We start from the raw sequence: 27,242 nt of genomic DNA on the forward strand, positions 1-27,242 counted from the left end.
TTACTTTAGTTTAAAAGCCTTTCTTTCAAAGCCACCTCTCTTCACAACAGTAATGCCCTGGCAGTGAATTAAGTGGTCTAGGATTCGATGAAACTGTGGCTAATTTCTGGTCCCCATCTGGAATGTAAAACAAATTAATGATTTATTTTAAGACTACTTGATTTTAACACACTGTCCTTTCAACAATTGTGTGCAATAACAAAATAATTTACAGGATTTAAGACAAAGGAATATATTTAAAAGATGTGGAAAAAAAGGATTTAGAAGGTTATTTCTGTGGTTCAATCTCTGATTAAGAAGCATATTAGTGGATTATTCCAAAGTGTAAATAAAACGAAATAAATCATATAAATTTGCATGCCTACATTCTAATTCTAGACAACCCCCCCAACCCTTTAAGCCCTACATTATAAACAGGCCACTTTGTATCATCTTTGTATCAAACTGCAGTTGTTACGTCCCTAAATTCATACCCAATGGAGTTCCCTCATGTCTTATAACCCCTTGTCTACAGTCACCAACAGTTCTGCTTTTTGGAGGTTTCTTAATGTTATGTACAGGCACAATGCTAAATTATACGGGTATCTCAATTCTATTAGGTAGATACTATTTTTATCCTTTTTGCACATGAGAAAACTGAAGGTCAGAGAGTCTAAGGGTCGCACTGCTGCTGAAAGAATATATTTTATTTTGGAAGAATGGGGTTTTTGAATTATTTGGCACCAGGGTGCATAAAACAAAGGCAGTTTTCATCTGAGGGGCCATCTAAGCCTTCCAGGCTATTAATTCTCTGAGGACAAAGTCTTCATCTCTTCTACTGTGTCTTGCACATAGTCAATGCTTAATATTTCCGAAATAAATAAATGAACCCTATGTGCTGAGAAAGAATTTTACTGAGGAAGAATTTCTTAGGCAATAACCATGATCTGTCATAATCTATACATAATCTGTTCTTCAACTATTCCCAAAAGAGATAAGAACTGCACATGAAATGCAAATCATTGCTAATCTAGACATAAGCTCTGCCCTTAAAATCTGATCACAAAGACTGGTCAATGGATAAGATAAAAAAACCTTACACCTTGGGCTTCCCTGGTGGTGCAGTGGTTGAGAGTCTGTCTGCCAATGCAGGGGACGCGGGTTCGTGTCCCGGTCCGGGAAGATCCCACATGCCGCAGAGCGGCTGGGCACGTGAGCCATGGCCGCTGAGCCTGCGCGTCCGGAGCCTGTGCTCCGCAACGGGAGAGGCCACAACAGTGAGAGGCCCGCGTACCGCAAAAAACAAACAAACAAACAAACAAAAAAAACGGAGAGGAGCTTGCATCTCTCTTCTGCCTTTGCAATGTAACTATTCTGCCTGGGCTCTCAGGAACTACCTGATCCATCTGTAGTTCTCCAGACTGAGGAAAAAAAAAAAAAAAAGAGGCATTTTAAATTCAAGCAGAAAAACTGTGAGATCTCTGGTTCTGTCTGTCTTTATGTAAAAATTAACTTGTAAATGAGCTGTATTTAATTTGCTTAAAAGAAATTGAGTGCTTATATGCATTCTCAGAAATATAAAAGAAGCTCACTAGAATACATTTCAGGTTCATGTGATCTGGGAAATATTTAATATTGAATTAATATTTGGTATTAGAGCTAGCTTAAGCTTGTGGTCTTAATTAATACAGACCTGTCTTTAGAGACATCAACATTAAGCACAATACTTTCATTGTACCTAGGGCTATTGAAAGTCAATAAACGCATATTGTTTCTGTTATGAAATTTGTCAACAGGGAAAATAACCTGATATGATTAAACTTTTAAGTAAATGTAACTGAGATAAGAGCTTTTTGTTAAACTCTATAGGAATAATTATGTTTTGGTAATGTCCATCTAAAATAGTCTCTCCAAATTTTGGTAACTTGAAACAAAATTAAGTTAAATGTTAAGAATTCATTGAATATCCAGGCCATTTCAGATAAGATAAAATTTTGGAACATTAATTGTTAAACATGTCTAACTTTACCTACTTTTGTCTTCTTGTGAGAGAGAAACTAAAGATGTTTGGTGCCACCTTGAGATGTTCTCTACCAATCTATAGAACGCTAATGTAAAAGACAGTTCATGGTGGCTTAAGGAAAATAGGATGTGTGTTTTCAGAAAAGAAGGTATGAGGAGTGGAAATATATTTTGTTGAAAGGAAAAAAGGATGATTTTGTCCTAGAGCTGGTTGTTTCTGAATGGGAAAAAATAAGGGACAAAATATGGCTACAGAAATTTGCAGAAGGTTTGTGGAAAAGGAACACTGAGAAGAGAATTTTGTATGTGCTCAGGATTTTCTAAGGTTGGATTAAATTCAGTTAGGTAAATGGATTTTATTAAGAGTAGGTGGTTGCAAGACTAGATTTGGTTTCTCTCTCTCATAAGAGAGCAAAGTTTTCCTGGAATGCTGCTTTTGATAACAGATTGTGTGAGTTTCTGTGCCTTTAAGTGATCTGTATTTACTTTTGCAATCTTTTCTTTCACCTTAGCTCAAGGAATAATTTTTTCATGGTGACCTATGATTCTATCTGATTGGCTGTTTTAAAACTTTTTGAAATTTTTGACAGACTTCCCAAATATCCAGTTCTTTTGACCTCCAGCTAACTTTGGGGTGCTTCCAATGGCCCTTGGAGCAACCCAAAGAGAGATCCTAAACTAATTGGGTTCAACTGGTATGTTAAATTACATGGGAAACGTTGTCCAAACTCGCTGTTGCCCGTGTCAAATGGAATCATCAGGCTCTCCCCAGTTTTATCGTAACCACCAAACAGGTAGGGGAAAGGGTATTGGGTTCTTCTGCTGTCTAGTCTCTCGCCTTACTGTATGTCCAGAAATCCCCTATGGGAATACTCCCACCTCTAGGCCCTCCGGTCCTGACTCCTGTGGCATTTTTCATTACGCCCAACTCCAATTCCTCCAGGAGTTCCTTTTTGCACCTCTAGGACCCCCTTCACTCCAGGCCTTGGCAGCCCAGACCTTGTTACAGACTACCTATTGGGCTGGCCACTTCCAAGCAGCCCACATCCTAGGCTTTATAGAAGCTCATTCTTGAGGAATACACCCCAACCTAGGGAAACTTGTTATAAGACATAAGATTTATAGATAACAGATCCCCCTCAAGGAGAGCCCTGGCAACGTGCTGGCACTGAGCCCTTGCATGAGGGACAGGGTCGACCAGAGATGTCTGGTTAGGAATTGATGGGAAAGTAGAGGACGCTCAAAATCCCATTAGGTAAGAAGGGAATTTGGAAGACACTCCAACCCCCTTCTGACAAAGGCCTCCTGGTAAAATGTCTCCAGGACACCAGACTTCATATCTAGGAGTGCTCTTTCTTGGTTGCAGGTTACTCAACATGGAAGGACCCTCTTCTAAGCTGGAAGAAACACCTCTGGAATGTATTCTTAAAAACTGGAAATTTTAAAAACTAGATGGGCTAAAAAGGGGGAAACTTACTTTACTGTAACACTGCCTGACCTTTACATAAGTTGTGGGGATGGATAAAAATGGCCTGAAAATGGGTCTCTAAATTACAATATCATCTTGCAATTGGATCTTTACTGTTGCAAGATGGAAAAATGAACTGAGGTTCCCTATGTTCGAGCCTTCATGGTCCTTTACCAAAACCCCTGCTCTATGTGGCTCCTGTAATCAAAAGCCTGGGGAATCAGAAAACACTCCCAACATTTTAGATGATCCCCTTCTAATCTTCCCCAGTTCTCAGGGGGGAAACCAAGTCTCCACTGCTTCTCCAGAGCCACCTACTTCCCCAGAGGCACCTACTTCTCCAGATCCCTCTGGCAAATCCCAAACTCCACCTCCCTATGTCCCTTTATACGCTCCATTACCCCAGAAAGGAGAGACTAGTCCCTCTGAGGTAACTCACAGTGGAGCTTCCTAGCACCCAGGATCAGGAAAAATATGCTCTCTTAGGGAAGTGGCAAAAGGTGAAGGGACAATCAGAATACATGTGCCCTTCTCTTTAACTGACTTAGCCCAATGCAAACAGAGACTGGCTGATTTTCTGAAGACCCTAGTCAAGGTTTGCTGAAGGGTTTCAGGCCCTAACTCTGGCCTTTGATTTAACTTGGAAGGATGTCCAGATAGTCCTATCTACTTGCTGTACCCCTGAGGCGAAACAGAGAATTTGGGCAGCAGCCCAGGGGCGCACTGACCAGCTTGCCGGGGACCAACACGAACTTTTTGTTATGGGAGGAGATGCATTCCCAAATCAGGAGCCCCATTAGAATGATAATTCCTGGGAGGGAACAGAAGCCAGAAATCACATGATCCAATGGGTATTAGAAGGGATGAGAAAGTATATCAAAAAGACAGTTAAGGGCTTCCCTAGTGGCGCAGTGGTTGGCAGTCTGCCTGCCAATGCAGGGAACACGGGTTCGAGCCCTGGTCTGGGAAGATCCCACGTGCCGTGGAGACTAAGCCCGTGAGCCACAACTACTGAGCTTGCGCGTCTGGAGCCTGTGCTCCGCAACGGGAGAGGCTGCAACAGTGAGAGGCCCACGCACCGCGATGAAGAGTGGCCCCCGCTCGCCAGAACTGGAGAAAGCCCTCGCACAGAAACGAAGACCCAACACAGCCAAAAATAAATAAATTAAAATAAAAAAAAAAAGCCAATTAACTATGAAAAGGTTAAAAGAGTGACCCAAGAAGAAAAAGAAAATCCAGCCCTCTTTCAGGGACGGCTTATGGAGGCTTTTAGAAAATTTACTAATATTGAGCTGTCCATTCCCAAGGGTCAATCCCTGCTGGGACAACGTTTTATCAGCCAGTATGCTCCTGATATTAGGCGGAAACTCCAGAAGCTACAATTAGGCCCACAAACCCCTAGGCCCCAACTCCTAGAGGTGGCCTTTGGGGTACTCAATAATCGAGATCAAGCTGAGGAAGAAGAGAGAACCCAAGGTGAAAACAGGCAGGCCAGGGCTCATGCTAAACTGATAGCTGTTGCTGTCTGTCATGCCATGTAACCTCAAGGCAACCTAAAGGGGCCAAGGAAGTTTAACCATCCATCCCGCAAGGGGGAACACTTCAAATGTAAGTCAACTGACCACTGGGCCCAGGAGTGCCAAAAAAAAAAAGGCCCCTGGTCCATGCGCAGTCTGTAAACAAACAGGTCATTGGAAGTGAGACTTTCTCCTATCCCAAAGGCGAAGCGGGGACTCCCACTCCTAATACGGCCATGCTGGATGACTGAGGTGGCCCGGGGGTTCTGGCAGCTCCCCTTCACAAGATGTCTATCTCCTTTGAGGAGCCTTGGTGGTCCTTAACATGGCAGGTAAGAAAATCAATTTTTTAATTGACACGGGAGCCACTTACTCTGTCCTGATCTCTCACACTGGACTTCTCTCCTCTAAAAGCTGTACAGTGACTGGCGTTGACAGAAAGCCTCACACCCATTACTTTACTGGGCCTCTCACTTGCCAATGTGAACAGCATTTGATCTCCCGCAGCTTTTCAGTTGGGCTTGAGTGTCCTACCCCACTACAGGGGAGAGACCTTCTGGCCTCCCTTGAAGCCATATTACAATTAAGAGACCCCCAGCAGCCCCTTTTCTTGGCTCTAAGACAAATCAGCTGGAAGAACAGGGGTCTAATTCCCAGCCATATTATACACTAAACCCTGCAGTTTGGGACAAAGGAATCCCTGGGAAGGCTATAAATGCCCAACCTATAAAAATTAGCCTTAAGCCAGAAGTCGCTCATCCTAACAAGAGAAAGTACTATCACATAAAGTTGGAAGCAAAAAAGGGTTTGCGACCCTCATAAATAAATTCTTAAAACATGGCCTCTCACTGCCCTGTCAGCCTCCATGCAAAACCCCTATTCTGCCAGTTGTTAAGCCAGATGGGGAATATTGAATGGAACAAAACCTTAGAGCAGTAAACGATGCAGTGGTCCCTATACATCCCCTTGTAGACAGTCCTTACAATATATAGTCCAGAAACCTGGAGATGCCAAATGGTTTACTGTGCTTGACCTCAAGGATGCCTGCTTTTGCATCCCAGTTCATCCCTCATTACAGGATCTGTTTGCCTTCAACCCTCACTTGGGCCAAATGCAACAATATACCTGGACAGTATTGCCTCAGGGGTTTGGGGACAGTCCACAATTGTTCACCCAGGCCCTAGGAAAAGAACTAAGGGAAATACACCTAAAAGAAGCTATTCTACAGTATGTGGATGATATATTAATATGCAGCCACACCATGGAGGCCTCAGATCAGAATACCACAGAAGTCCTTAATTTCCTTGGGGCCTGGGGTTACAGGATATCCCAGAAAAAGGCACAAATTTCAAAACAACAACAAGTTAAATATCTGGGATATATTATAAACCCTGGAAGTAAACAGTTATCTCCAGATAGAAAACAAGCTATATTAGGCCTAAGTGCTGCAAAGACAAAAAAAAAATCTTTGTACTCCCTTAGGCATGGCAGGATTTTGCAGAATTTGGATCCCAGGATTTGGACTAATGGCTAAGCCTCTATATGAAGCCACTAAAGGCCCAGATACAGAACCATTACTTTGGACGGGGGAAACAAGAAAAGGTTTTTAATAATATCAAACAGGCCCTCACCAGAGATCCTGCTCTGGGTCTCCCTAATTCAAAAAAGCCATTTACCTTGTACATAGCTGGAAAGCAGGGGACAGCTCTGGGGGCTCCTTGTACAAAAGCTAGGAGAAGCCCCTCAGCCTAGAGGCTATGTTTCCAAACAACTAGATTCCATCGCCCGAGGTTGGCCTGGCTGCCTCTGGGTGGTAGCTGCCACTGCTTTATTAGTGGAAGAAGCTAGCAAGCTTACCTTTGGACAGCCGCTGGAAGTCCAGACCCCTCATCAAGTACAAGGGATACTGGAGATTAAAGGCCACCATTGGCTAACTGGAGGCCACCTTACTAAGTACCAGGCTTTACTCCTTGACTCCCCAGAGCTAACTCTCAAAAGTTGCCACACCCTCAACCCGGCTACACAGAAAGCTACGCAGAAAGCCCAGAACTAACACATTCCTGCCTTAAGACCCTGGACCTGGTTTATGCCTGTAGGCCTGATTTAACAATCCAGGCCATAGAAAACCCTGAGAAAGCATGATTTACTGATGGCAGTAGTTTCATTAAAGAGGGAGTCAGTAGGACAGGGTATGCTATTGTGAGTGTTTATAGGATTACAGAAGCAAAACCTTTGCCACCTAACACCTCAGCCCAGAGGGCTGAGGTAATAGAACTAACTTGATCCTTAACCTTAGGGGAAGGAAAAATTATAAACATATATACAGACTCAAAATATGCCTTCCTTGTTTTACATGTCTAGGCAGCTATCTGGAAAGAAGAGGACTTTAAATGCAAAAAACTCCCCTGTGAAATATGGAGCTAAGATTTTACATCTCATAGAAGCGGCTCAAAACCAAAACTAGTAGCAGTCATTCACTGCTGCGGGCACCAAAAGGAAAAATCTCAAATTACCCAAGGGAACAACAGGGCAGATTGGGAGGCATAGCAACAGCCCTGATGCCCAGAACAGAAATGGCTTTAATCCCATCCCTTACCCCTTCTAACGCTATACCTAGATACTCAACTTCTAAGGAGACCAGGGCACGAGACAAAGGGAGAACTAAGAGAACAGATGGCTGGTGGCACATACGTGAAAAACTACTCATATCCCTTTTTGAGCAGTGGAAAATTATTAAAGGACTACATGATTCTCTCCATCTGGGGAGGGATCTAGAGTCCCTGCCCAAGGTGGTACTTGACCCTCGATCATCTATTGGCTCTCGATCATCTATTGGCAGAACAAAGAGGGGTATGTGCAATTGCCAATACTTCTTGTTTTGCACATATGTCAACACCTCTTCCCAGGTAGAAACCAACATTGAGAAAATTCGACAAGCCACCTGGGTTCAGCAGACAATGAATCACCAGTTCTTGCTATTCAATATGGGCGGGGAAATTGAAAACTGCTTATCTAGTTTGTTCTCTTGGATTCCACAGGGTATAAAAAACTTTCTGGCAGGAGGTTTTCATTTTCTCATAACCCTTTTCTTTTCAGTCATACTGATTTATGCTATATTTTATCTACTACTCTGTTGTCTTCCCTGCTGTTGTAAACCTGTGACTAAGAATTTGTGGTTCAAGAAGGAGAGCTGGGACCAACAGGTCCAGAACCTCCATTCTAAAAATAGAGCAACATGTTAAACTTTAACCCTGAGGTTAACAAAGTATACACCCAAACAGAATGGCTTCTTGGCAGGGATGACATAGCCTCCTCTGTGTGGTCAACAGTTAAGGAAACCCTCCCAAAGTTAATCTGGTTCCTTTCCTTTCTAAACCCTTTAATGGCTATTGTTGCTCTCCTCCTTTTTAGCCCTGGTTTGTTTAACCTTTTGGTTAAATTTGTGTCTTCTAGGCTCCAACAGTTTGAAGTAAGTCTCATGATGACTCAAGGAATTCAAACCATTCCAGCAGAGAGTGGCCCAGGTCCCTACAGGTCCTTGGGACAGTCAGTGAGGGACTCATACACCTCTAGGGTAGGCTAGGGTCTGCGGCCCCTGTCCAGCAGGAAGAAATTTCAGAAGAGAACTTCGGCCCCTTACCCCTTAAGAATAAAGGTGTAGGGCTTCCCTGGTGGCGCAGTCGTTAAGAATCCGCCTGCCAGTGCAGGGGACATGGGTTTGAGCCCTGGTCAGGGAAGATCCCACATGCCGCGGAGCAACTAAGCCTGTGCGCCACAATTACTGAGCCTGTGCTCTAGAGCCTGTGAGCCACAACTACTGAGCCTGCGCTCTAGATCCCATGAGCCACAACTACTGACTGTCCCGCCTAGAGCCTGTGTTCCGCAACAAGAGAGTCCACCGCAATGAGAAGCCCGCCCACTGCCGTGAAGAGTAGCCCCTGCTCACTGCAGCTAGAGAAAGCCTGCGCCCAGTGACGAAGACCCAGTGCAGCCAAAAATAAAATAAATAAATTGATTTAAAAAAAAAAAGAATAAGCGTGTAGAGTCTCTCAGGGGGAAGTGAGACAAGCTGGAACCTGGCACTCTTTGCTGCAGTGCTTGCACCTGGACGAACTTCTCCCCAAGCAACAAAATACAAAGGGACTATAAGGGACTAAAAATGGCTGCGTGCAGGCACAGTTGGGGCAAATTATGGACAACAAGATACAAAGAGAGCAAAAAAAATCCAACTGCCACTTCTGAAGAGCCGAGAGCAAAAGCAGGGTATTGGACATGCCCCCTGCACACACCACCACCAAAGGGGTGGGAAAAACACCTAAGCCACGCCTGCAGCCCCCCTGGACACACCCCTACCCTCACCCCATATAAGGAACTAGCTCGCGCACCCCGTTGGGGAACCAGCAAGGGAATGTGTTACTTGTTTTTGGTCCCTCCTGTGGCCGGTGGGCACAGGAGCCCCAATAAAGCCTTGCCTGAATTTCTGGTCTGGCCTCTAGTCAATTTCTACTGATTGGGGAAGGCCAAGAACCCTGGTCGGTGTCACTGCCTCCCATCATCAGTTTCCTATAGCACTGGTTCCTAACTTGGCTGCACAATGGAATTATCTGGAAGTTTTATAAATTATTGATGCCTGGGACCTTCTCCCTCCCACCAGGAGATTCTGACTTAATTGGTATTGGGTATATCCTGGGTATCTGGAGTTTTAGAAGTGATGTAGCTGAGGTTAAAAACTGTCAGCCTAACCCCTGCAATTGCCTCCTGACCCTTTATATTCAATCTTTGCCCTACTCTACTCCCCATCCCGCCCCCTTTTTCTTCCTCACAGTTGGAGTCATCTTTTCAAAATGTAATTTTAATCGTGTCACCTCCACCCTCTTTAAAACTTTTCAAACATTTCCCATTAATCTCAGGCTAGAAGCCCCAAACCTGAAAATGGCCTGTAAAGCCCTCCTTGTTCTGACCTTGCCATCTCTTTAGCCATATCCTTCTTGACTTCTGGCCTCCAAAAAACTCTTTTTTTTTTTTTTTTTTGGTACGTGGGCCTCTCACTGTTGTGGCCTCTCCCGTTACCGAGCACAGGCTCCGGACGCGCAGGCTCAGCAGCCATGGCTCACGGGCCTAGCCGCCCTGCAGCATGTGGGATCTTCCCGGACCAGGGCACGAACCCACGTCCCCTGCACCAGCAGGCGGACTCTCAACCACTGCGCCACCAGGGAAGCCCCCACACTCATTTTTTTTTTTTTAGTTCTTCAAACATGTCATGCTCTTACCACAGTGCCTTTGCATATGCTGCACTCTCTGTGAAGCTCTTCCCCTGTTCCTTGCCTAGTTAACTTTTAGCTCATCTTTCAGCTCTCAACTTATCATTTCTCTGACCTGTTATATGCTCCTATAGCACCACATAAATTCTGCTTCATAGGATTTATGACAGGTGAAATTTTATGCTTATTTCTATGCTGGTTCCCCACCAAAGCTCCTTGAATGTAGAAACTTTGTATCTATTTCTGCTTCACATGGTGTTGATGAAACCTTGCACACTGATTGGCATATAGTTAGGCTCTCAAATTAGTTACTGAAGGAATATGTATGAATGAATGAAAATGTGCTTGACATCAAATCTATCAGTGAGTTCAACTGATGTAAGCTCCAAAATATCTCTGGAACCCATTTGTCCCTTTTCGTCTTCGCTGCTGGTCTGAACCACCATCACCTCTGGTCTCAACTACTAAACAGTTTCCTCACTGGTCTGCAAACCCTCCCTCTTGTTCCTCTCCAAACAGTGTCTTAATGGCAGGCAGACTGATCTTTTTAAAATACAAATGATGTGCCACTCCTCTGTTCAAAATTCTTCCAAGTCTTTCCATTGTTCTTGGAATAGAATACAAACATCTTACCACTCTCACCCTCACTGACTACCCACCAAACTACACTGACCTCCTTTCTGTTCCTCAAACATGCCAAGCCCTTTCCAGCTTTCAGGCTTCAGCACTTACTGTTTCTTTTTCCTGAAGTGCTCTTTACATGATTTTTCTTATTTTGCAGGACTCAGCAAAAACTGCATAGGGGTTTTCCCTGACTGCACTATTAAAAGTAACATCCCCTGGCTACACTCATCACTCTGTTTACTTCCCTTATAGCACTACTACAATCTAAAATTGAAAAAAAAAAAAAAAAAAGAAGTACTCCATTATGCTCCATATTCCCCACCAGAATGTCAGCTCCATGAAAGCAGATGTCTTGTCTATCCCGGTCACTGTATCCCCAGCAGACAGCACAGTGTCTAGTTTGTACTGGGTGCTCAATCAATGACTGAATCATCTTATGATTGCCAGCTTCCAAGATGGACCCCAGTGATTCTCACCCCCTGGTATCCGTGCCTTGGGTCCTTTCCTCCCACACTGCTTCAGGGCTGAGTGTTGTGTGACTTTTGAACCTAAGACTTTTGAACCTAAGCCATAAAAGGCATTGCAGTTCCCAACTTTATCTCAGATTACTCATTCTAGGGGAAGCTAACTGCCATGCCATCAGGACGCTCAGCCTGGAAAGGCCCACCTGGAAAAGCATTGAGGCCTCAGTCCCCAGCCAGCCTGTGACAACCCTGTGAGTAGTCACACCTGACAACCATGTGAGTGAGTCACCTTGAGGGTGGGTGCTGTAGCCCCAGCTGAGCCTTCAGAGGATGAAGCGCTCACTGACACTGAATGTTACCTTGAGAAAGACTCTAAGCCAGAACTGCCCACCCGAGCAGTTCTCAAATCCTAACCCACCAAAACCATGAGAGATAAAAAGCATCATCACTGATGTTTTAAGTCACTAAGTTTTGGAATGATTTGTTTCTGCACAATGGATAACTAACATACACACAATCAATGAGTCAATGAATGGAGCAATGAATATTTCAACATAAATTTTCTCTTGAATTAGTCAGGCTTCAAACCTCACTAAATAGGGCACTAGCCAATTCTGTCTTCTCGTGTTGCCTAGCCTACACTTTCCAGTACCATATTTTCAATTGTATACAGATCCCAACTTGACACTTCTTCTGCCTAAAACCATTATTTCTATCAGAGGCACCAACAGTCTTGCAGTAGAAGTGGGAGGCTGTGCGATTAGCTTTAATTTCTCTCCTGTGAATTCTCTACCAGTACTGTCGTTTCTCTCTCCTGATGCTTTGCCACATGAGTTTTCTTCCCATTTCCCATGAAACTTCCTCAGTTCACTTTAAGAGCAAGGTCTGGGAGTGTGACATCTCCAGACATGACCTAGACTGATGACTTACCAGTTGCTTGCTTGAGTAGGTTTCTAAGTCTCTAAGCCTCCGTTTCCTCTTCTGCTAAATGAGGTTAATAACAATACCTACTTCATGGGGGCAATACAACTCACTGCAACCCTGAGTGTGACACATGTATGAGTAAATCACTTAGCACAGTTTTGGTATTAGATATTTTCAATTCTAGCAAGTATCCTAAAACGTAGACTTGAGTCTCTATTTTACAGACACAAAAAGGTTCAGAAAAGTCAAGTGTCTTGCCCAACAGCACGCAGCTAGAATCTGCCAGGCCTGTAGCCCTCCAAGGTCTGGATTCTGTTCACTGCCTCTCACTACTCCATCCCGCGGTTCTGCCATGGCCTCGCAGCTGCTCTTCTCACCTGCCAGTTGTGTCTTCTCCCATCCATGCTAAGCAGCCTGACAGACTAACATCCTCTGAAGCTGACTGGGTTTCTCCCTGGACTCTGATCCTACAACGGCTCTGATTGTCCAAATTCAACCTTCCAGACTCCTGCAGCTCCTCTGACTGTCCACATTTTCCTTCCCACTTCCTAGTTCTGCCTTGCCCAGTCAGCCAGGTCCTCATAGCTGGATTCCCCGCTGCTCTCCCAGACCTCACACACCTCCCAACCTTCTTCTCATCCGCTGCCTCTGGTGTGTCGCCCTGTTTCTTCTTTCCCATGCACATCTCATCTGTCAAGACCGAGCTTAGTCCGCACTAGTGCATGCTGCCTTCCTGGCTCTTCTAGGCCCCAGTGACCTCATCTTTGAACTCCTCCTGCTCTACTTGGTACGTAATCACTCTCTGGTAGGTTGACTGCTGCCTCATCTTCCCAATTAGCTTGTGAGCTCCCTGATGCTGAGCTCATAGTCTGGGTTTTTACCTCCTCCCATGGCACCTAGCCCAGGTATTTGCTTTGCTAGACGTTAACTTTGTTTTGTAGGTTTGGAAAGAATTAGGAATTGTCTTCTAAAATAAGCAAGGGAGAAACCTTTTGTGTCTGCCTGACAAGACTTCCGCATAGCAGAGGAATTGTAAAGAAGTGTTTACTATCACTTTGGAAACTAGAGGCCACCTAGAGTCCCTCATACAAAGGAAAACAGATTTCACACTCAGTCTCAAGAAACTGCTTCGGCTGTTCTACAGGGACAGGAGCCCCACTAACACTTCCGGACCACCCCTTCTTTCCAAGCTCTCCTCAGCCCCGGCAGTGCCCCCCACCCCACGGCTGGCTCCCTTTAACATGACCTTCCTACAAGAGGGAGGGGATATGGGGATATATGTATACGTATAGCTGATTCACTTTGTTATACAGCAGAAACTAACAACATTATAAAGCAATTATACTCCAATAAAGATGTGACAAAAAACCAACAACATAAGCCTCCTAAGGTCCCCTGCCTGTGGGACCCTAACTCCTACCACCCTCCTCCAAATGACTTAATCTCAGCTCTCATCCTCCTCCCCATTCCCTCAGCTCACTCTCTTCTCAGGCTCCAACATTCTCTCACACCCCCCAGAAGCCAGGTTTGCCCTTATCCCACATTCCTCCAGTCAATCTCTGGCCCCAATCGCAGCTTCATCCATTACCACCCCTACGCCTGGCTCAACTCCCCAAGATCTGCCTGGTCCTGCTGGGTTCCCACTCTTTCTGATTGCTGTCATTTTCTGTCCCCTCAGGACCTGAGTCCCAGCCCTGCTCTGGCATCCCATCCAGGCTGCAGCTCTTTTCTCAGGAGAGACAAGAAGGAGGGCAGATTCTTCCCATTCCTCCCCACCATCCTTCTACTAGTTTTCTTATTTTTAATTTTAAGATAAAAAGTGGCTTGCTTTAAAGAAAACTGTTGAATAAATAGTAGTACAAGTGATTCTCAGCTGTGACAGAGGCAATATAGCTTAAAGGTCCAGCACAGAGCTTGGCCTGGGGCTGAATTCTGCTTCTCCTAGGTACTGTGATTTGGGGCTAGTTAATTAACTGTCTCTGCAACTTGGTCACTGTTTACAGTGACCAAGAAATAATAGCATTTACCTCAGAGAGCTGTTAGAAGAACAAAATATGTGCCTGCTACACTGTCAGAGCCTCAGAAATATTGGGGTTTACTCATTTAGAAAGTCTGTCAACAAAGGAATCCATTCCGTGACTAAAATCCAAGTGTCAGTGACTATAGAAATACAGGTAATGTTTCAGGTCATGTCCATGTGTACCCCCCAGGGGGTCATATCTGTGGGGGGCCTCGGCCCCTCAGTACTCTCACATAGGCTGCAGCATGGAGAAATACTACATAGGGAATTTAGAATTTTTGAAACACACCTCCAGTTATCAAATAATTGTCAGAAATCCATTTAAAAATAGGAGAATGAGGGGGAAAAATTCCTCTAACAATATGTTTAGGCACAATAACAAATTTGTCAAGTGATAAAGTGCTCTGAGGAGTGGTCAGACTCAAGTTTGCTTCCTACCAAGGACATTTATGAATTTTCAGTCTTAAAGTCTCCTGTACAAGGAGCTAGGGGAGGAGAAAAGGAGGAAGCGGTCTGGGGGCAGCTCTCTAAATCCTTCTTCCTGCACCCAGACACACACGCATCCCCCTCCCCCACAACGTGACTGGTCCCAGACATACTCCCTGAGATGGCAAGCCCATGGGAGATGCTTATCTGTGGCCCAGGCAAGGTTTTGCTCTCAGAGAGTAAGAACACTTGATCTGGCTTACCCATCTTGTAAAATGGCAAAGAATAGTCTCTTTGGTACGTAGTTTCTTTATACCATGGCTTGGCAGGCTTTGAATGTCTTCGAAAACAAATGTATTGAATGAGAGTTTGTTGGTCTAATTGAGGCTGATACTGACTTTTTCTCTTAGATGGAATTTCCAAGTCTATGAGAGGTCTAAATGAAAATAAAAACAGCTTGCTGAATACCCATCCAGTAGAAGAAAAGCATTCCACTTTCTCATCAGCTGAAATCCATTCCCTAAAAGTGGCCAGGAGACTACCAAGATAGTATTGGCAAGACTCCATAACTCCAAGGCTAGCCCTAGCAAAATTATCGGTAGATGGTTCAAGGATTCCAGACCCCTGTTCTTCCCTTTAATATCCCTCCTCCTTCCCAATCACAGGTCACAGAAGGTGACCTGCATCAAAACTTCCTCTGGATCTGCCTATGCATGGCTACTTCCCATACTCCAGATCTTCCCAATGCCCTTTTGCAATGTAACTTTTCTATAGATATTTGGTTCCCTCAAGGAACTAATGCTTTCTTTTGACCAGACTAACCATTATGGTGCATATTGGTGTTTGATGAACCTGAAATTGGTTACAACCTTCTTGTACCCTCCACTCAGATGAGAACCCTATGAAGGTAAAGGTAAAGAAGAATCAAAATGTAGTGGTGGAATATCTTCACATACTTGTGGGAATATACATTCACTTTGCAACTTGTTTGAGAAGACTTTGGTGATATGTATTAAACCTTTAAACTGTGTATATATTTTGTCCTAGAAACCCAGAATTTAGGAATATCAACAAAGACTTAGCTCTAAGAATGCTTGTCAAACTATTTTTATGATAATAAAAGGAGTGGAAACAACTTTCATGTGGAAAAAGATAGGGAATTATTTAGACAATGATACAGAGATATACAGAAATACCATGCCACCATTAAAGTGATGCTGTAGAATTATAATATTTGAAATGGAAAAAAAGTCCACAATATATTATATTTAAAGAAAGATTTCAACTGAATTGTACACTTTAAATGGATGAATTGTATGGTATGAATTATCTCAATAAAGCTGTTATACAAAAAATGGTTTCAATCAACAAAATATTAGCAAACAGAATTCAACAAAACATTAAAAGGCTCATACAACATGATCAAGTGGGGTTTGTTCCAGGGATACAAGGATGGTTCAACATCCACAAATCAATCAATGTGATACACCACATTAACAGAATAAAAGAGAAAATTCATGTTATCATTTTGACAGATACACAAGAAGCATTTGACAAAATTCAGCATCCATTTCTGATTAAAACTTTCAACAGACTGGGTATAGAGGGAACATACTCCAACATAATAAAGGCCATATATGACAAGCCCACAGCGCACATCATACTCAATGATGACATGCTTTTCCTCTAAGATCAGGAACCAGACAAGGATGTCCACTGTCTCCACTTTTATTCAACATAGTATTGAAAGTCCTATCCAGAGTAATTAGGCAAGAAAAAGAAATAAAACGCATCCAAATAGGAAAGGAAGAAATAAAACTGCATTTATTTGCAGATCACATGATCTTATATATAAAAAACCCTAAAAATGTTATCAAATAGCTGTTAGAACTAATAAATAAATTCAGTAAATTTGCAGGATACAAAATTAATATAAAGATATCTATTGTGTTTCTTCTATACACTAAAAATGAATTATCTGGCAGAGAAATTAAGAAAACAATCCCATTTTCAATTTCATCAAAACAACAAAGTACTCAGAAATAAATTTAACCAAGGAGGTGAAAGACCTGTATACTGTAGATATAAGACACTGATGAAAGAAATGGAAGAAAACACAAATAAATGGAAAGATATTCCATGCTCATACATTGGAAGTATTAATATTGTAAAAATTTCCACACTATCAAAGCAATCTACAGATTCAATGTAATGCCTCTCAAAATTCCAATGGCATGTTTTCATAGAAATCAAACAAACAATTCTAAAATTTATATGGAATCACCAAAGACCCCAGATAGCCAAAGCAGTCCTGAGGAAGAAGAACAAGGCTGGAGGTATCACATTTCCTGATTTTAAACTGTATTACAAAGCTATAATAATCAAAAATAGTATAGTATTGGCATATAAATGGACACATAGATTAATGGAACAGAATAGTGAGCCCATAAATAAACCAAAGCATATACAGTCAATTAATTTATGACAAATGAGCCAAAGCATACAATTGGAAAAGAATAGTCTCTTCAGTAAAGTGTGCTGGGAAAATTGGACAGCCACATTCAACAGAATGAAACCAGATCCCTATCTTATACCATTCACAAAATGAGTTAAAGATTTTAATGTAAGACCTGAAATCATAAAACTCTTAGAAGAAAACACAGGGAGTAAGATTTTGACATCAGCGTTGGCAATGATTTTTTGGATTTGACACCAAAAACAGGCAACAAAAACAAAAATAAATAAACATCAAACTAAAAAACTTCTTCACAGCAAAGGAAACCATCAACAAAATGAAACAGCAACCTACAGAATGGGAAAAAATAATTATCAACCATATATCTGATAAGGAGTTAATATCCAAAATATGTAAAGAATTCATACTACTAAATAACAACAACAAAAAACCCCAAAAGGAATACAAAACAAACCAAAAAACCTATTCAATTAAAAAATTGGCAGAGGGACTGAATAGACTTTTTTTTTTCCACAAAAGACTTGTAGATGGCCAACAGGTACATGAAAATGTGCTCAGTATCACTAATCATTAGAAAAATGCAAATCAAAACCACAGTGAGATATCACCTCACACCTGTCAGAGTGGCTATCATCAAAAAGACTACAAATAGGGCTTCCCTGGTGGTGCAGTGGTTGAGGGTCCGCCTGCCAATGGAGGGGACACAGGTTCGTGCCCCAGTCCGGGAAGATCCCACATGCCGCGGAGTGGCTGGGCCCGTGAGCCATGGCCGCTGAGCCTGCGCGTCTGGAGCCTGTGCTCCACAATGGGAGAGGCCACAACAGTGAGAGGCCCATGTACCACACACACACACACAAAAAAGACTACAAATAGCAAGTGTTAGCAAGGATGTGGAGAAAAAGAAATCCTCCTGCACTGTTGGTGGGAATGTAAATTGGTTACAGGCACTATGGAAAACAGTATGGAAGTTCCTCAAAAAACTAAAAATAGAACCACCATATGATCCAGCAATTCCACTTCTGGGTATTTATCCAAAGGAAACAAAATCACTATCTCAAAAAGATATCTGCACTCCCATGTTCATTGCAGCATTATTTACAATGAGCAACACATTGAAACAACCTAAGTGTCCATTGACAAATGAATAGATAAAAAATATGTGGACTATATATGATATATTAATATAATTATTAATATTAATTATAATTAATCAATATTAAATATAATAATTATATTAATTAAATATAAGAGTATTCATTGTGTGTGTATATATATATGTATATACCATGAAATACTATTCAGCCTAAAAAAGAAGAAAAGCCTGGAGAGACCTTCAAGATGGTGGAGGAGTAAGATGTGGAGCTCACCTTCCTCCCTACAAATACATCAGAAATACATCTACATGTGAAACAACTCCTACAGAACACTTACTGAATGCTGGAAGAAGACCTCAGGCTTCCCAAAAGGCAAGAAACTCCCCATGTACCTGGGTAGGGCAAAATAAAAATCAGAGGCAAAAGAGTAGGGATGGGACATGCACCTCTGGGAGGGAGCTGTGAAGGAGGAAAAGTTTCCGCACACTAGGAAGTCCCTTCACTGGTGGAGATGGGGGGTGGCGGGCGTGGAAGGTTTGGAGCTACAGAGGAGAGTGCAACAGGGGTGCAGAGGGCAAAGTGGAGAGATTCCTGCATAGAGGATCAGTGCTGACCAGCACTCACCAGCCTGAGAGGCTTGTCTGCTCACCTGCCGGGGCAGGTGGGGGCTGGGAGCTGAGTCTCGGGCTTCGGAGGTCGGATCCTAGGGAGAGGACTGGAGTTGGCCGTGTGAACACAGCCTGAAGGGGGCTAGTGCATCACAGCTAGCTGGGAGGGAGTCCAGAAAAAAACTTAGGACGGCCTAAGAGGCAAGAAACCATTGTTTTGGGGTGCACGAGGAGAGAGGATTCAGAGCACTGCCTCAACGAGCTCCAGAGATGGGCGCGAGCCACGGCTATCAGCACAGACACCAGAGACGGGCACGAGATGCTAAGGCTGCTGCTGCAGCCACCAAGAAGCCTGTGTGCAAGCACAGGCCACTATCCATACCTCCCTTCCCAGGAGGCTGTGCAGCCCACCACTGCCAGGGTCCTGTGATCCAGGGACAACTTCCCCAGGAGAGCACATGGCGTGCCTCAGGCTGGTAAAATGTCACGCTGGCATCTGCCGCCGCAAGCTTGCCATGAATCCCCTACCCCTCCCTTCACCCCAGTCTCAGTGAGCCAGAGCCCCCTAATCAGCTGCTCCTTTAACCTTGTCCTGTCTGAGCAAGGAATAGATGCTCTCAGGTGACCTACATGCAGAGGCAGGGCCAAATCCAAAGCTGAACCCGAGCAGCTGTGCAAACAAAGAAGAGAAAGGGAAATCTCTCCCAGCAGCCTCAGGAGCAGCGGATTAAATCTCCACAATCAACTTGATGTACCCTGCATCTCTGGAATACCTGAATAGACAACGAGTCATTCCAAAATTAAGGCGGTGGACTTTGGGAGCAACTGTAGACTTGGGGTTTGCTTTCTGCATCTAATATGTTTCTGGTTTTATGTTTATCTTAGTTTAGTATTTAGAGATTACTATCATTGGTAGATTTGTTTATAGATTTGGTTGCTCTCTTCCTTTCTTGTTTAATATATAGATACGTATATTTTTTTCCTTTTTCTTTTTGTGAGTGTGTATGTGTATGCTTTGTGTGATTTTGTCTGTATAGATTTGCTTTTACCATTTGTCTTAGAATTCTGTCTTTCTGTTTTTTTTTTTTTTTTTTTTAGTATGGCTTTTAGTGCTTGTTATCATTGGTGGATTTGTTTTTTGGTTTGATTGCTCTCTTCTTTCTTTATTACTTTTTAATAATTTTTTAATTTAATAATTTTCTTTTCTCTCTTTCTCTCTCTTTTCTTTCTTTTTTTTCCTTCTTTCCTTCTTTCTTTCCTTCTTTCCTTCCTGCTTTCTTTCTTTCTTTCTTTCTTACTCCCTTTTCTTCTGAGCAGTGTGGCTGACAGGGTCTTGATGTTCCGGTCAGGTGTCAGGCCTGTCTCTCTGAGGTGGGAGAGCCGAGTAGAGGACATTGGTCCACCAGAGACTTCCTGGCTCCAGGTAATATCAAACAAAGAAAGCTCTCCCAGAGATCTCCATCTCAACGCTAAGACCCAGCTCGGCTCAATGACCAGCAAGCTCCAGTGCTGGACAGCCCATGCCAAACAACTACCAAGACAGGAACACAACCCCATCCATTAGCAGAGAGGCTGCCTAAAATCATAATAAGGTCACAGATACCCTAAAACACACCACCCGACGCGGTCCTGTCCACCAGAAAGACAAGATCCAGCCTCATCCACCAGAACACAGGCACCAGTCCCCTCTACCAGGAAGCCTACACAACCTACTGAACCAACCTTAGCCAATAGGGGCAGACACCAAAAACAAAGGGAACTACGAACTTGCAGCCTGTTAAAAGGAGACCCCAAACACAGTAAGTTAAGCAAAATGAGAAGACAGAGAAATATGCAGCAGATGAAGGAGCAGGGTAAAACCCCACCAAACCAAACAAATGAAGAGGAAATAGGCAGTCTACCTTAAAAAGAATTCAGAGTAATGATAGTAAAGATGATCCAAAATCTTGGAAATAGGATGGAGAAAATACATGAAACATTTAACAAAGACCTAGAAGAACTAAAGAGCAAATAAACAATGATGAACAACACAATAAATGAAATTAAAAATTCTCTGGAAGGAGTCAATAGCAGAATAACTGAAGCATAAGAACAGATAAGTGATCTGGAAGATAAAATAGTGGAAATAACTACTGCAGAGAAGAATAAAGGAAAAAGAATGAAAAGAATTGAGGACAGTCTCAGAGGTCTCTGGGACAACATCAAACACACAAACATTTGAATTATAGGGGTCTCAGAAGTTGAAGAGAAAAAGAAAGGGACTGAGAAAATATTTGGAGAGATTATAGTTGAAAACTTCCCTAATATGGGAAAGGAAATAGTCAATGAAGTTCAGGAAGCACAGAGAGTCCCATACAGGAGAAATCCAAGGAGAAACACGCCAAGACACATATTAATCAAAATATCAAAAATTAAAAACAAATAAAAAATATTAAAAGCAGCAAGGGGGTAAAACAACAAATAACATACAAAGGAATCCTCATAAGGTTAACAGCTGATCTTTCAGCAGAAACTCTGTAAGCCACAAGGGAGTGGCAGGACATATTTAAAGTGATGAAAGGGAAAACCCTACAACTAAGATTACTCTACCCAGCAAGGATCTCATTCAGATTTGATGGAGAAATTAAAAACTTTACAGACAAGCAAAAGCTAAGAAAATTCAGCACCACCAAACCAGCTTTACAACAAATGCTAAAGGAACTTCTCTAGGCAGAAAACACAAGAGAAGGAAAAGACCTACAATAACAAACCCAAAACAATTAAGAAAATGGTAATAGGAACATACATATTGATAACTACCTTAAATGTAAATGGTTTAAATGCTCCCACCCAAAGACATCGACTGGCTGAATGGATACAAAAACAAGACCTGTATATATGCTGTCTACAAGAGACCCACTTCAGACCTAGGGACACATACAGACTGAAAGTGAGGGGATGGAAAAAGATATTCCATGCAAATGGAAATCAAAAGAAAGCTGGAGTAACAACTCTCATATTAGACAAAATAGACTTTAAAATAAAGACTATCACAAAAGACAAAGAAGGACACTAGATAATGATCAAGGGGTCAATCCAAGAAGAAGATACAACAATTGCTGGAGCACTGAGGTGCTCCAACATAGGAGCACCGCAATACATAAGGCAAATGCTAACAACCATAAAAGGGGAAATCGACAGTAACATAATCATAGTAGGGGACTTTAACACCCCACTTTCACCAATGGACACATCATCCAGAATGAAAATAAATAAGGAAACACAAGGTTTAAGTGATACATTAAACAAGATGGAGTTAATTGATATTTACAGGACATTCCATCCAAAAACAGCAGAATACACTTTCTTCTCAAGTGCTGATGGAACATTCTCCAGGATAGATCATATCTTGGGTCCCAAATGAAACCTCAGTAAACTTAAGAAAATTGAAATTGATCAAGTATCTTTTCCAACCACAACACTATGAGACTAGGTATTAGTTAGAGGAAAAAATCTGTAAAAAATACAAACACATGGAGGGTAAACAATACACTACTTAATAATCGAGAGTACACTGAAGAAATCAAAGAGGAAATCAAAAAAATACCTAGAAACATGACAATGAAAACACAACGACCCAAAACTTATGGGATGCAGCAAAAGCAGTTCTAAGAGGGAAGTTTATAACAATACAATCCGACCTCAAGAAACATCTCAAATAAACAACTTAACATTACACCTAAAGCAACTAGAGAAAGAAGAACAAAAAACCCCCAAAGTAGTGGAAGGGAAGAAATCATAAAGATCAGATCAGAAATAAGTGAAAAAGAAATGAAGGAAACGATAGCAAAGATCAATAAAACTAAAAGCTTGTTCTTTGAGTAGATAAACAAAATTGATAAACCATTAGCCAGACTCATCAAGAAAAAAAGGGAGAAAACTCAAATCAGTAGAATTAGAAATGAAAAAGGAGAACTAACAACTGATACTGCAGAAATACAAAGGATCATGAGAGATTATTACAAGCAATTATATGCCAATAAAATGGACAACCTGGAAGAAATGGACAAATTCTTAGCAAAGCACAACCTTATGAGACTGAACCAGGAAGAAATAGAAAATATAAAGAGATCAATCACAAACACTGAAAATGAGACTGTGATTAAAAATTTTCCAACAAACAAAAGCCCAGGACCAGATGGCTACACAGGAGAATTCTATCAAACATTTAGAGAGGAGCTAACACCTATCCTTCTCAAACCCTTCCAAAATATAGCAGAGGGAGGAACACTCCCAAACTCATTCAACGAGGCCACCATCACCTTGATACCAAAACCAAACAAATATATCACAAAGAAAGAAAACTACAGGCCAATAACAATGATGAACCCAGTTGCAAAAATCCTCAACAAATACTAGCAAACAGAATCCAACAATATATTAAAAGGATCATACATCATGATCAATTGGTATTTATCCCAGGAATGCAAGGGTTCTTCTATATACACAAATCTATCAATGTGATACACCATATTAACAAATTGAAGGAGAAAAACCATATGATCATCTCAATAGATGCAGAAAAAACTTTCAACAAATTCACCACCAATCTATGATAGAAACCCTCCAGAAAGTAGGCATAGAGTGAACTTACCTCAACATAATAAAGGCCATATATGACAAACCCATAACCAACGTCGTTCTCAATGGTGAAAAACTGAAACCATTTCCACTAAGATCAGCAACAAGACAAGATTGTCCACTCTCAGCACTATTATTCAACAGTTTTGGAAGTTTTAGCCACAGCAATCAGAGAAGTAAAAGAAATAAAAGAATCCAAATCAGAAAAGAAGAGTGATGCTGTCACTGTTTGCAGATGACATGATACTATACATAGAGACTCCTAAAGATGCTACCAGAAAACTACTTGAGCTAATCAATGAATTCGGTAAAGTAGCAAGATACAAAATTAATTCACAGAAATCTCTCGCATTCCTATACACTAATGATGAAAAATCTGAAAGAGAAATTAAGGAAACACTCACATTTACCATTGCAACAAAAAGAATAAAATACCTAGGAATAAACCTACCTAAGGAGACAAAAGACCTGTATGCAGAAAACTATGACATTGATGAAAGAAATTAAATATGATACAAATAGATGGAGAGATATACCATGTTCTTGGACTGGAAGAATCAACATTGTGGAAATGACTATACTACCTAAAACAATCTACAGATTCAATGCAATCCTTATCAAACTACCAATGACATTTTTCACAGAACTAGAACAAAAAATTTCACAATTTGTATGGAAACACAAAAGACCCCCAATAGCCAAAGCAATCTTGAGAAATAAAAATGGAGCTGGAGAAATCAGGCTCCCTGACTTCAGACTATGCTGCAAAGCTACAGTAATCAAGACAGTAAGGCACTGGCACAGAAAGAGAAATATAGATCAATGGAACAGGATAGAAAGCCCAGAGATAAACCCATGCACTTATGGTCACCTTATCTTTGATAAAAGAGGGAAGAATATACAATGGAGAAAAGACAGCCTCTTCAATAATTGGTGCTGGGAAAACTGGACAGCTACATATAAAAGAATGAAATTAGAACACTCCCTAACACCATACACAAAAATAAACTCAAAATGGATTAAAGACCTAAATGTAAGGCCAGACAATATCAAACTCTTAGAGGAAAACATAGGCAGAACACTCTATGACACAAATCACAGCAAGATCCTTTTTGACCCACCTCCTAGAGAAATGAACATAAAAACAAAAATAAAGAAATGGGACCTACCTAATGAAACTTAAAATCTTTTTCACAGCAAAGGAAACCATAAACAAGTTGAAAAGGCGACCCTCAGAATGCGAGAAAATATTTGCAATTGAAGCAACTGACAGAGGATTAATTTCCAAAATTTACAAGCAGCTCATGCAGCTCAATATCCAAAAAACAAACAACGTAATCCAAAAATGGGCAGAAGACCTAAATAGACATTTCTCCAAAGAAGATATACAGATGGCTAACAAACACATGAAAAGATGCTCAACATCACTTATTATTAGAGAAATGCAAATTAAAACTACAATGAGGTATCACCTCTCACCAGTCAGAATGGCCATCATCAAAAAATCTACAAACAAGGAGGGAGGGAGACGCAAGAGGGAAGAGATATGGGAACATATGTATATGTATAACTGATTCACTTTGTTATAAAGCAGAAAATAACATACCATTGTAAAGCAATTATACTCCAATAAAGATGTAAAAAAAAATCTACAAACAATAAATGCTGGAGAGAGTGTGGAGAAAAGGGAACCCTCTTGCACTGTTGGCGAGACTGTAAATTGATACAGCCACTATGGAGAACAGTATGGAGGTTCCTTAAAAAACGAAAAATAGAACTACCTTATGACCAAGCAACCCCACTTCTGGGCATATACCCTAAGAAAACCATAATTCAAAAAGAGTCATGTACCACAATATTCATTGCAGCACTATTTAGAATAACCAGGACATGGAAGCAACCCTAGTGTCCATCGACAGATGAATGGATAAAGAAGATGTGGCACATATATACAATGGAATATTAGTCATAAAAAGAAACGAAATTGAGTTATTTGTAGTGAGGCAGATGGACCTAGAGTCTGTCATACAGAGTGTAGTAAGTCAGAAAGAGAAAAACAAATACTGTATGCTAACACATATATATGGAATCTAAAAAAAAAAAAAAAAAGGTTCTGAAGAACCTAGGGGCAGGACAGGAATAAAGACGCAGATGTAGAGAATGAACTTCAGGACACGGGGAGGGGGAAGGGTAAGCTGGGATGAAGTGAGAGAGTGGCATGGACATATGTACGCTACCAAATGTAAAATAGATAGCTAGTGGGAAGCAGCCGCATAGCGCAGGGAGAGCAGCTTGGTGCTTTGTGACCACCTAGAGGGGTGGGATAGGGTGGGTGGGAGAGAGACGTAAGAGGGAGGAGATAAGGGGATATATGTATATGTATAGCTGATTCACTTTGTTATAAAGCAGAAACTGACTGTAAAACAATTATACTCCAATAAAGATGTTAAAAAAAAAAATAAAGACAGCAAAAAAAAAAAAAAAGAAGAAAAGCCTGCCATTTGTGACAACATGGATGGACCTTGAGGGTATTATGCTAAGTGAAATAAGTTAGGCAGAGAAATACAAATACTGTATGTTCTCACTTATATGTGGAGTCTAAAAAAACTGAATTCATAAAAACAGAAAACAGAATAGTGATCGCCAAAGGTGAGGTTTGGGGGGTGGCGGAAATGGGTGAAGATGGTCAAAAGGTACAAAATTTCAGATATAAAATAAGTTCTGGGAATGTAATGTACTGCATGGTGACTATTGTCAACAATGTTATATACTATATTTGAAAGTTGTTGAGAGAAATAGATCTTAAAAGTTCTTATCACAAGAAAAAAATTGTAACTATATGTGGTGATGGGTATTAATAAACTTATGGTAATCTTTTTGCAATATGTACATATATAAAAATCATTATGTTGTATACGTTAAACTAATACAATGTTATATGTAAACTATATCTCAGTAAAACTGGGAGAAAAAGTGTTTCAAATGCCACCTCATTCTATTTTGTGTAGATCTGGAAGATTATACATGATTATCTGTCTCTGGGTAATGACATGATGGATAATTAAAAAAATTTTTTTTGATTATCAGCGTTTCTGAATGTTTTAATAAACGTGTATTTTAAACTGTAAAGTAGATGAGGTGAGCTGCTAGAGATGTGAAAAATATTAAATGTTGGGTGAGATTTAAGAATATCTAAATCCAATCATTTTGAGTAGGACGTCATCTAACTTGATTGCATAACCATAATTAATCACACTGAAATGTGATGACTGACACTGTTTAATCATAACACATTATGTTTACATATTTGGGTAAAAACCTGATTGTGGTGTGCCTCCTTGGCTCCGGACACGCAGGCTCAGCGGCTATGGCTCACGGGCCCAGCCGCTCCGCGGCATGTGGGATCTTCCCAGACTGGGGCACGAACCTGTGTCCCCTACATCGGCAGGCGGACCCTCAACCACTGCGCCACCAGGGAAGCCCCCTTATTCTTATTCTTAACCAGAAGTTTAATAAAGTCATTGATTGGCATTTGCACTAAGTTTTCCCCCTAAGACTAATCTTGGGCAGGCACAAGTCTTGTCAGAGTCAAGGTTCCCTTTGCCCGAGTGTCCTGTGTTAGGAGGAGGGTGAGGCACTGGAGTTGGGGGAACGGTCAGAGTCCACAGAACACACGTGGAGAGTGCCCTGTGGAACTGCCTTCTGGCAGTGGAGTTCTGTTGTTTCCTTCCTTGTTTAT

At 41.6% G+C, this 27,242-nt stretch overlaps 1 protein-coding gene across 1 annotated transcript in view; it reads right to left on the minus strand.

Annotated features, from left to right (window-relative positions):
• SPMIP3 (sperm microtubule inner protein 3) overlaps positions 1-27,242 on the minus strand; it is a 32,322-nt gene continuing 5,080 nt past the window's right edge. Inside the window, 3 exon segments of the mRNA XM_019920324.2 lie at positions 1-34; positions 36-117; positions 14,969-15,141. Coding sequence (XP_019775883.1) covers positions 1-34; positions 36-117; positions 14,969-15,141 — 289 coding nt within the window.

This window comes from Tursiops truncatus, chromosome 1, assembly GCF_011762595.2.
Source record: "Tursiops truncatus isolate mTurTru1 chromosome 1, mTurTru1.mat.Y, whole genome shotgun sequence".
Classification (NCBI taxonomy): Eukaryota; Metazoa; Chordata; class Mammalia; order Artiodactyla; family Delphinidae; genus Tursiops; species Tursiops truncatus.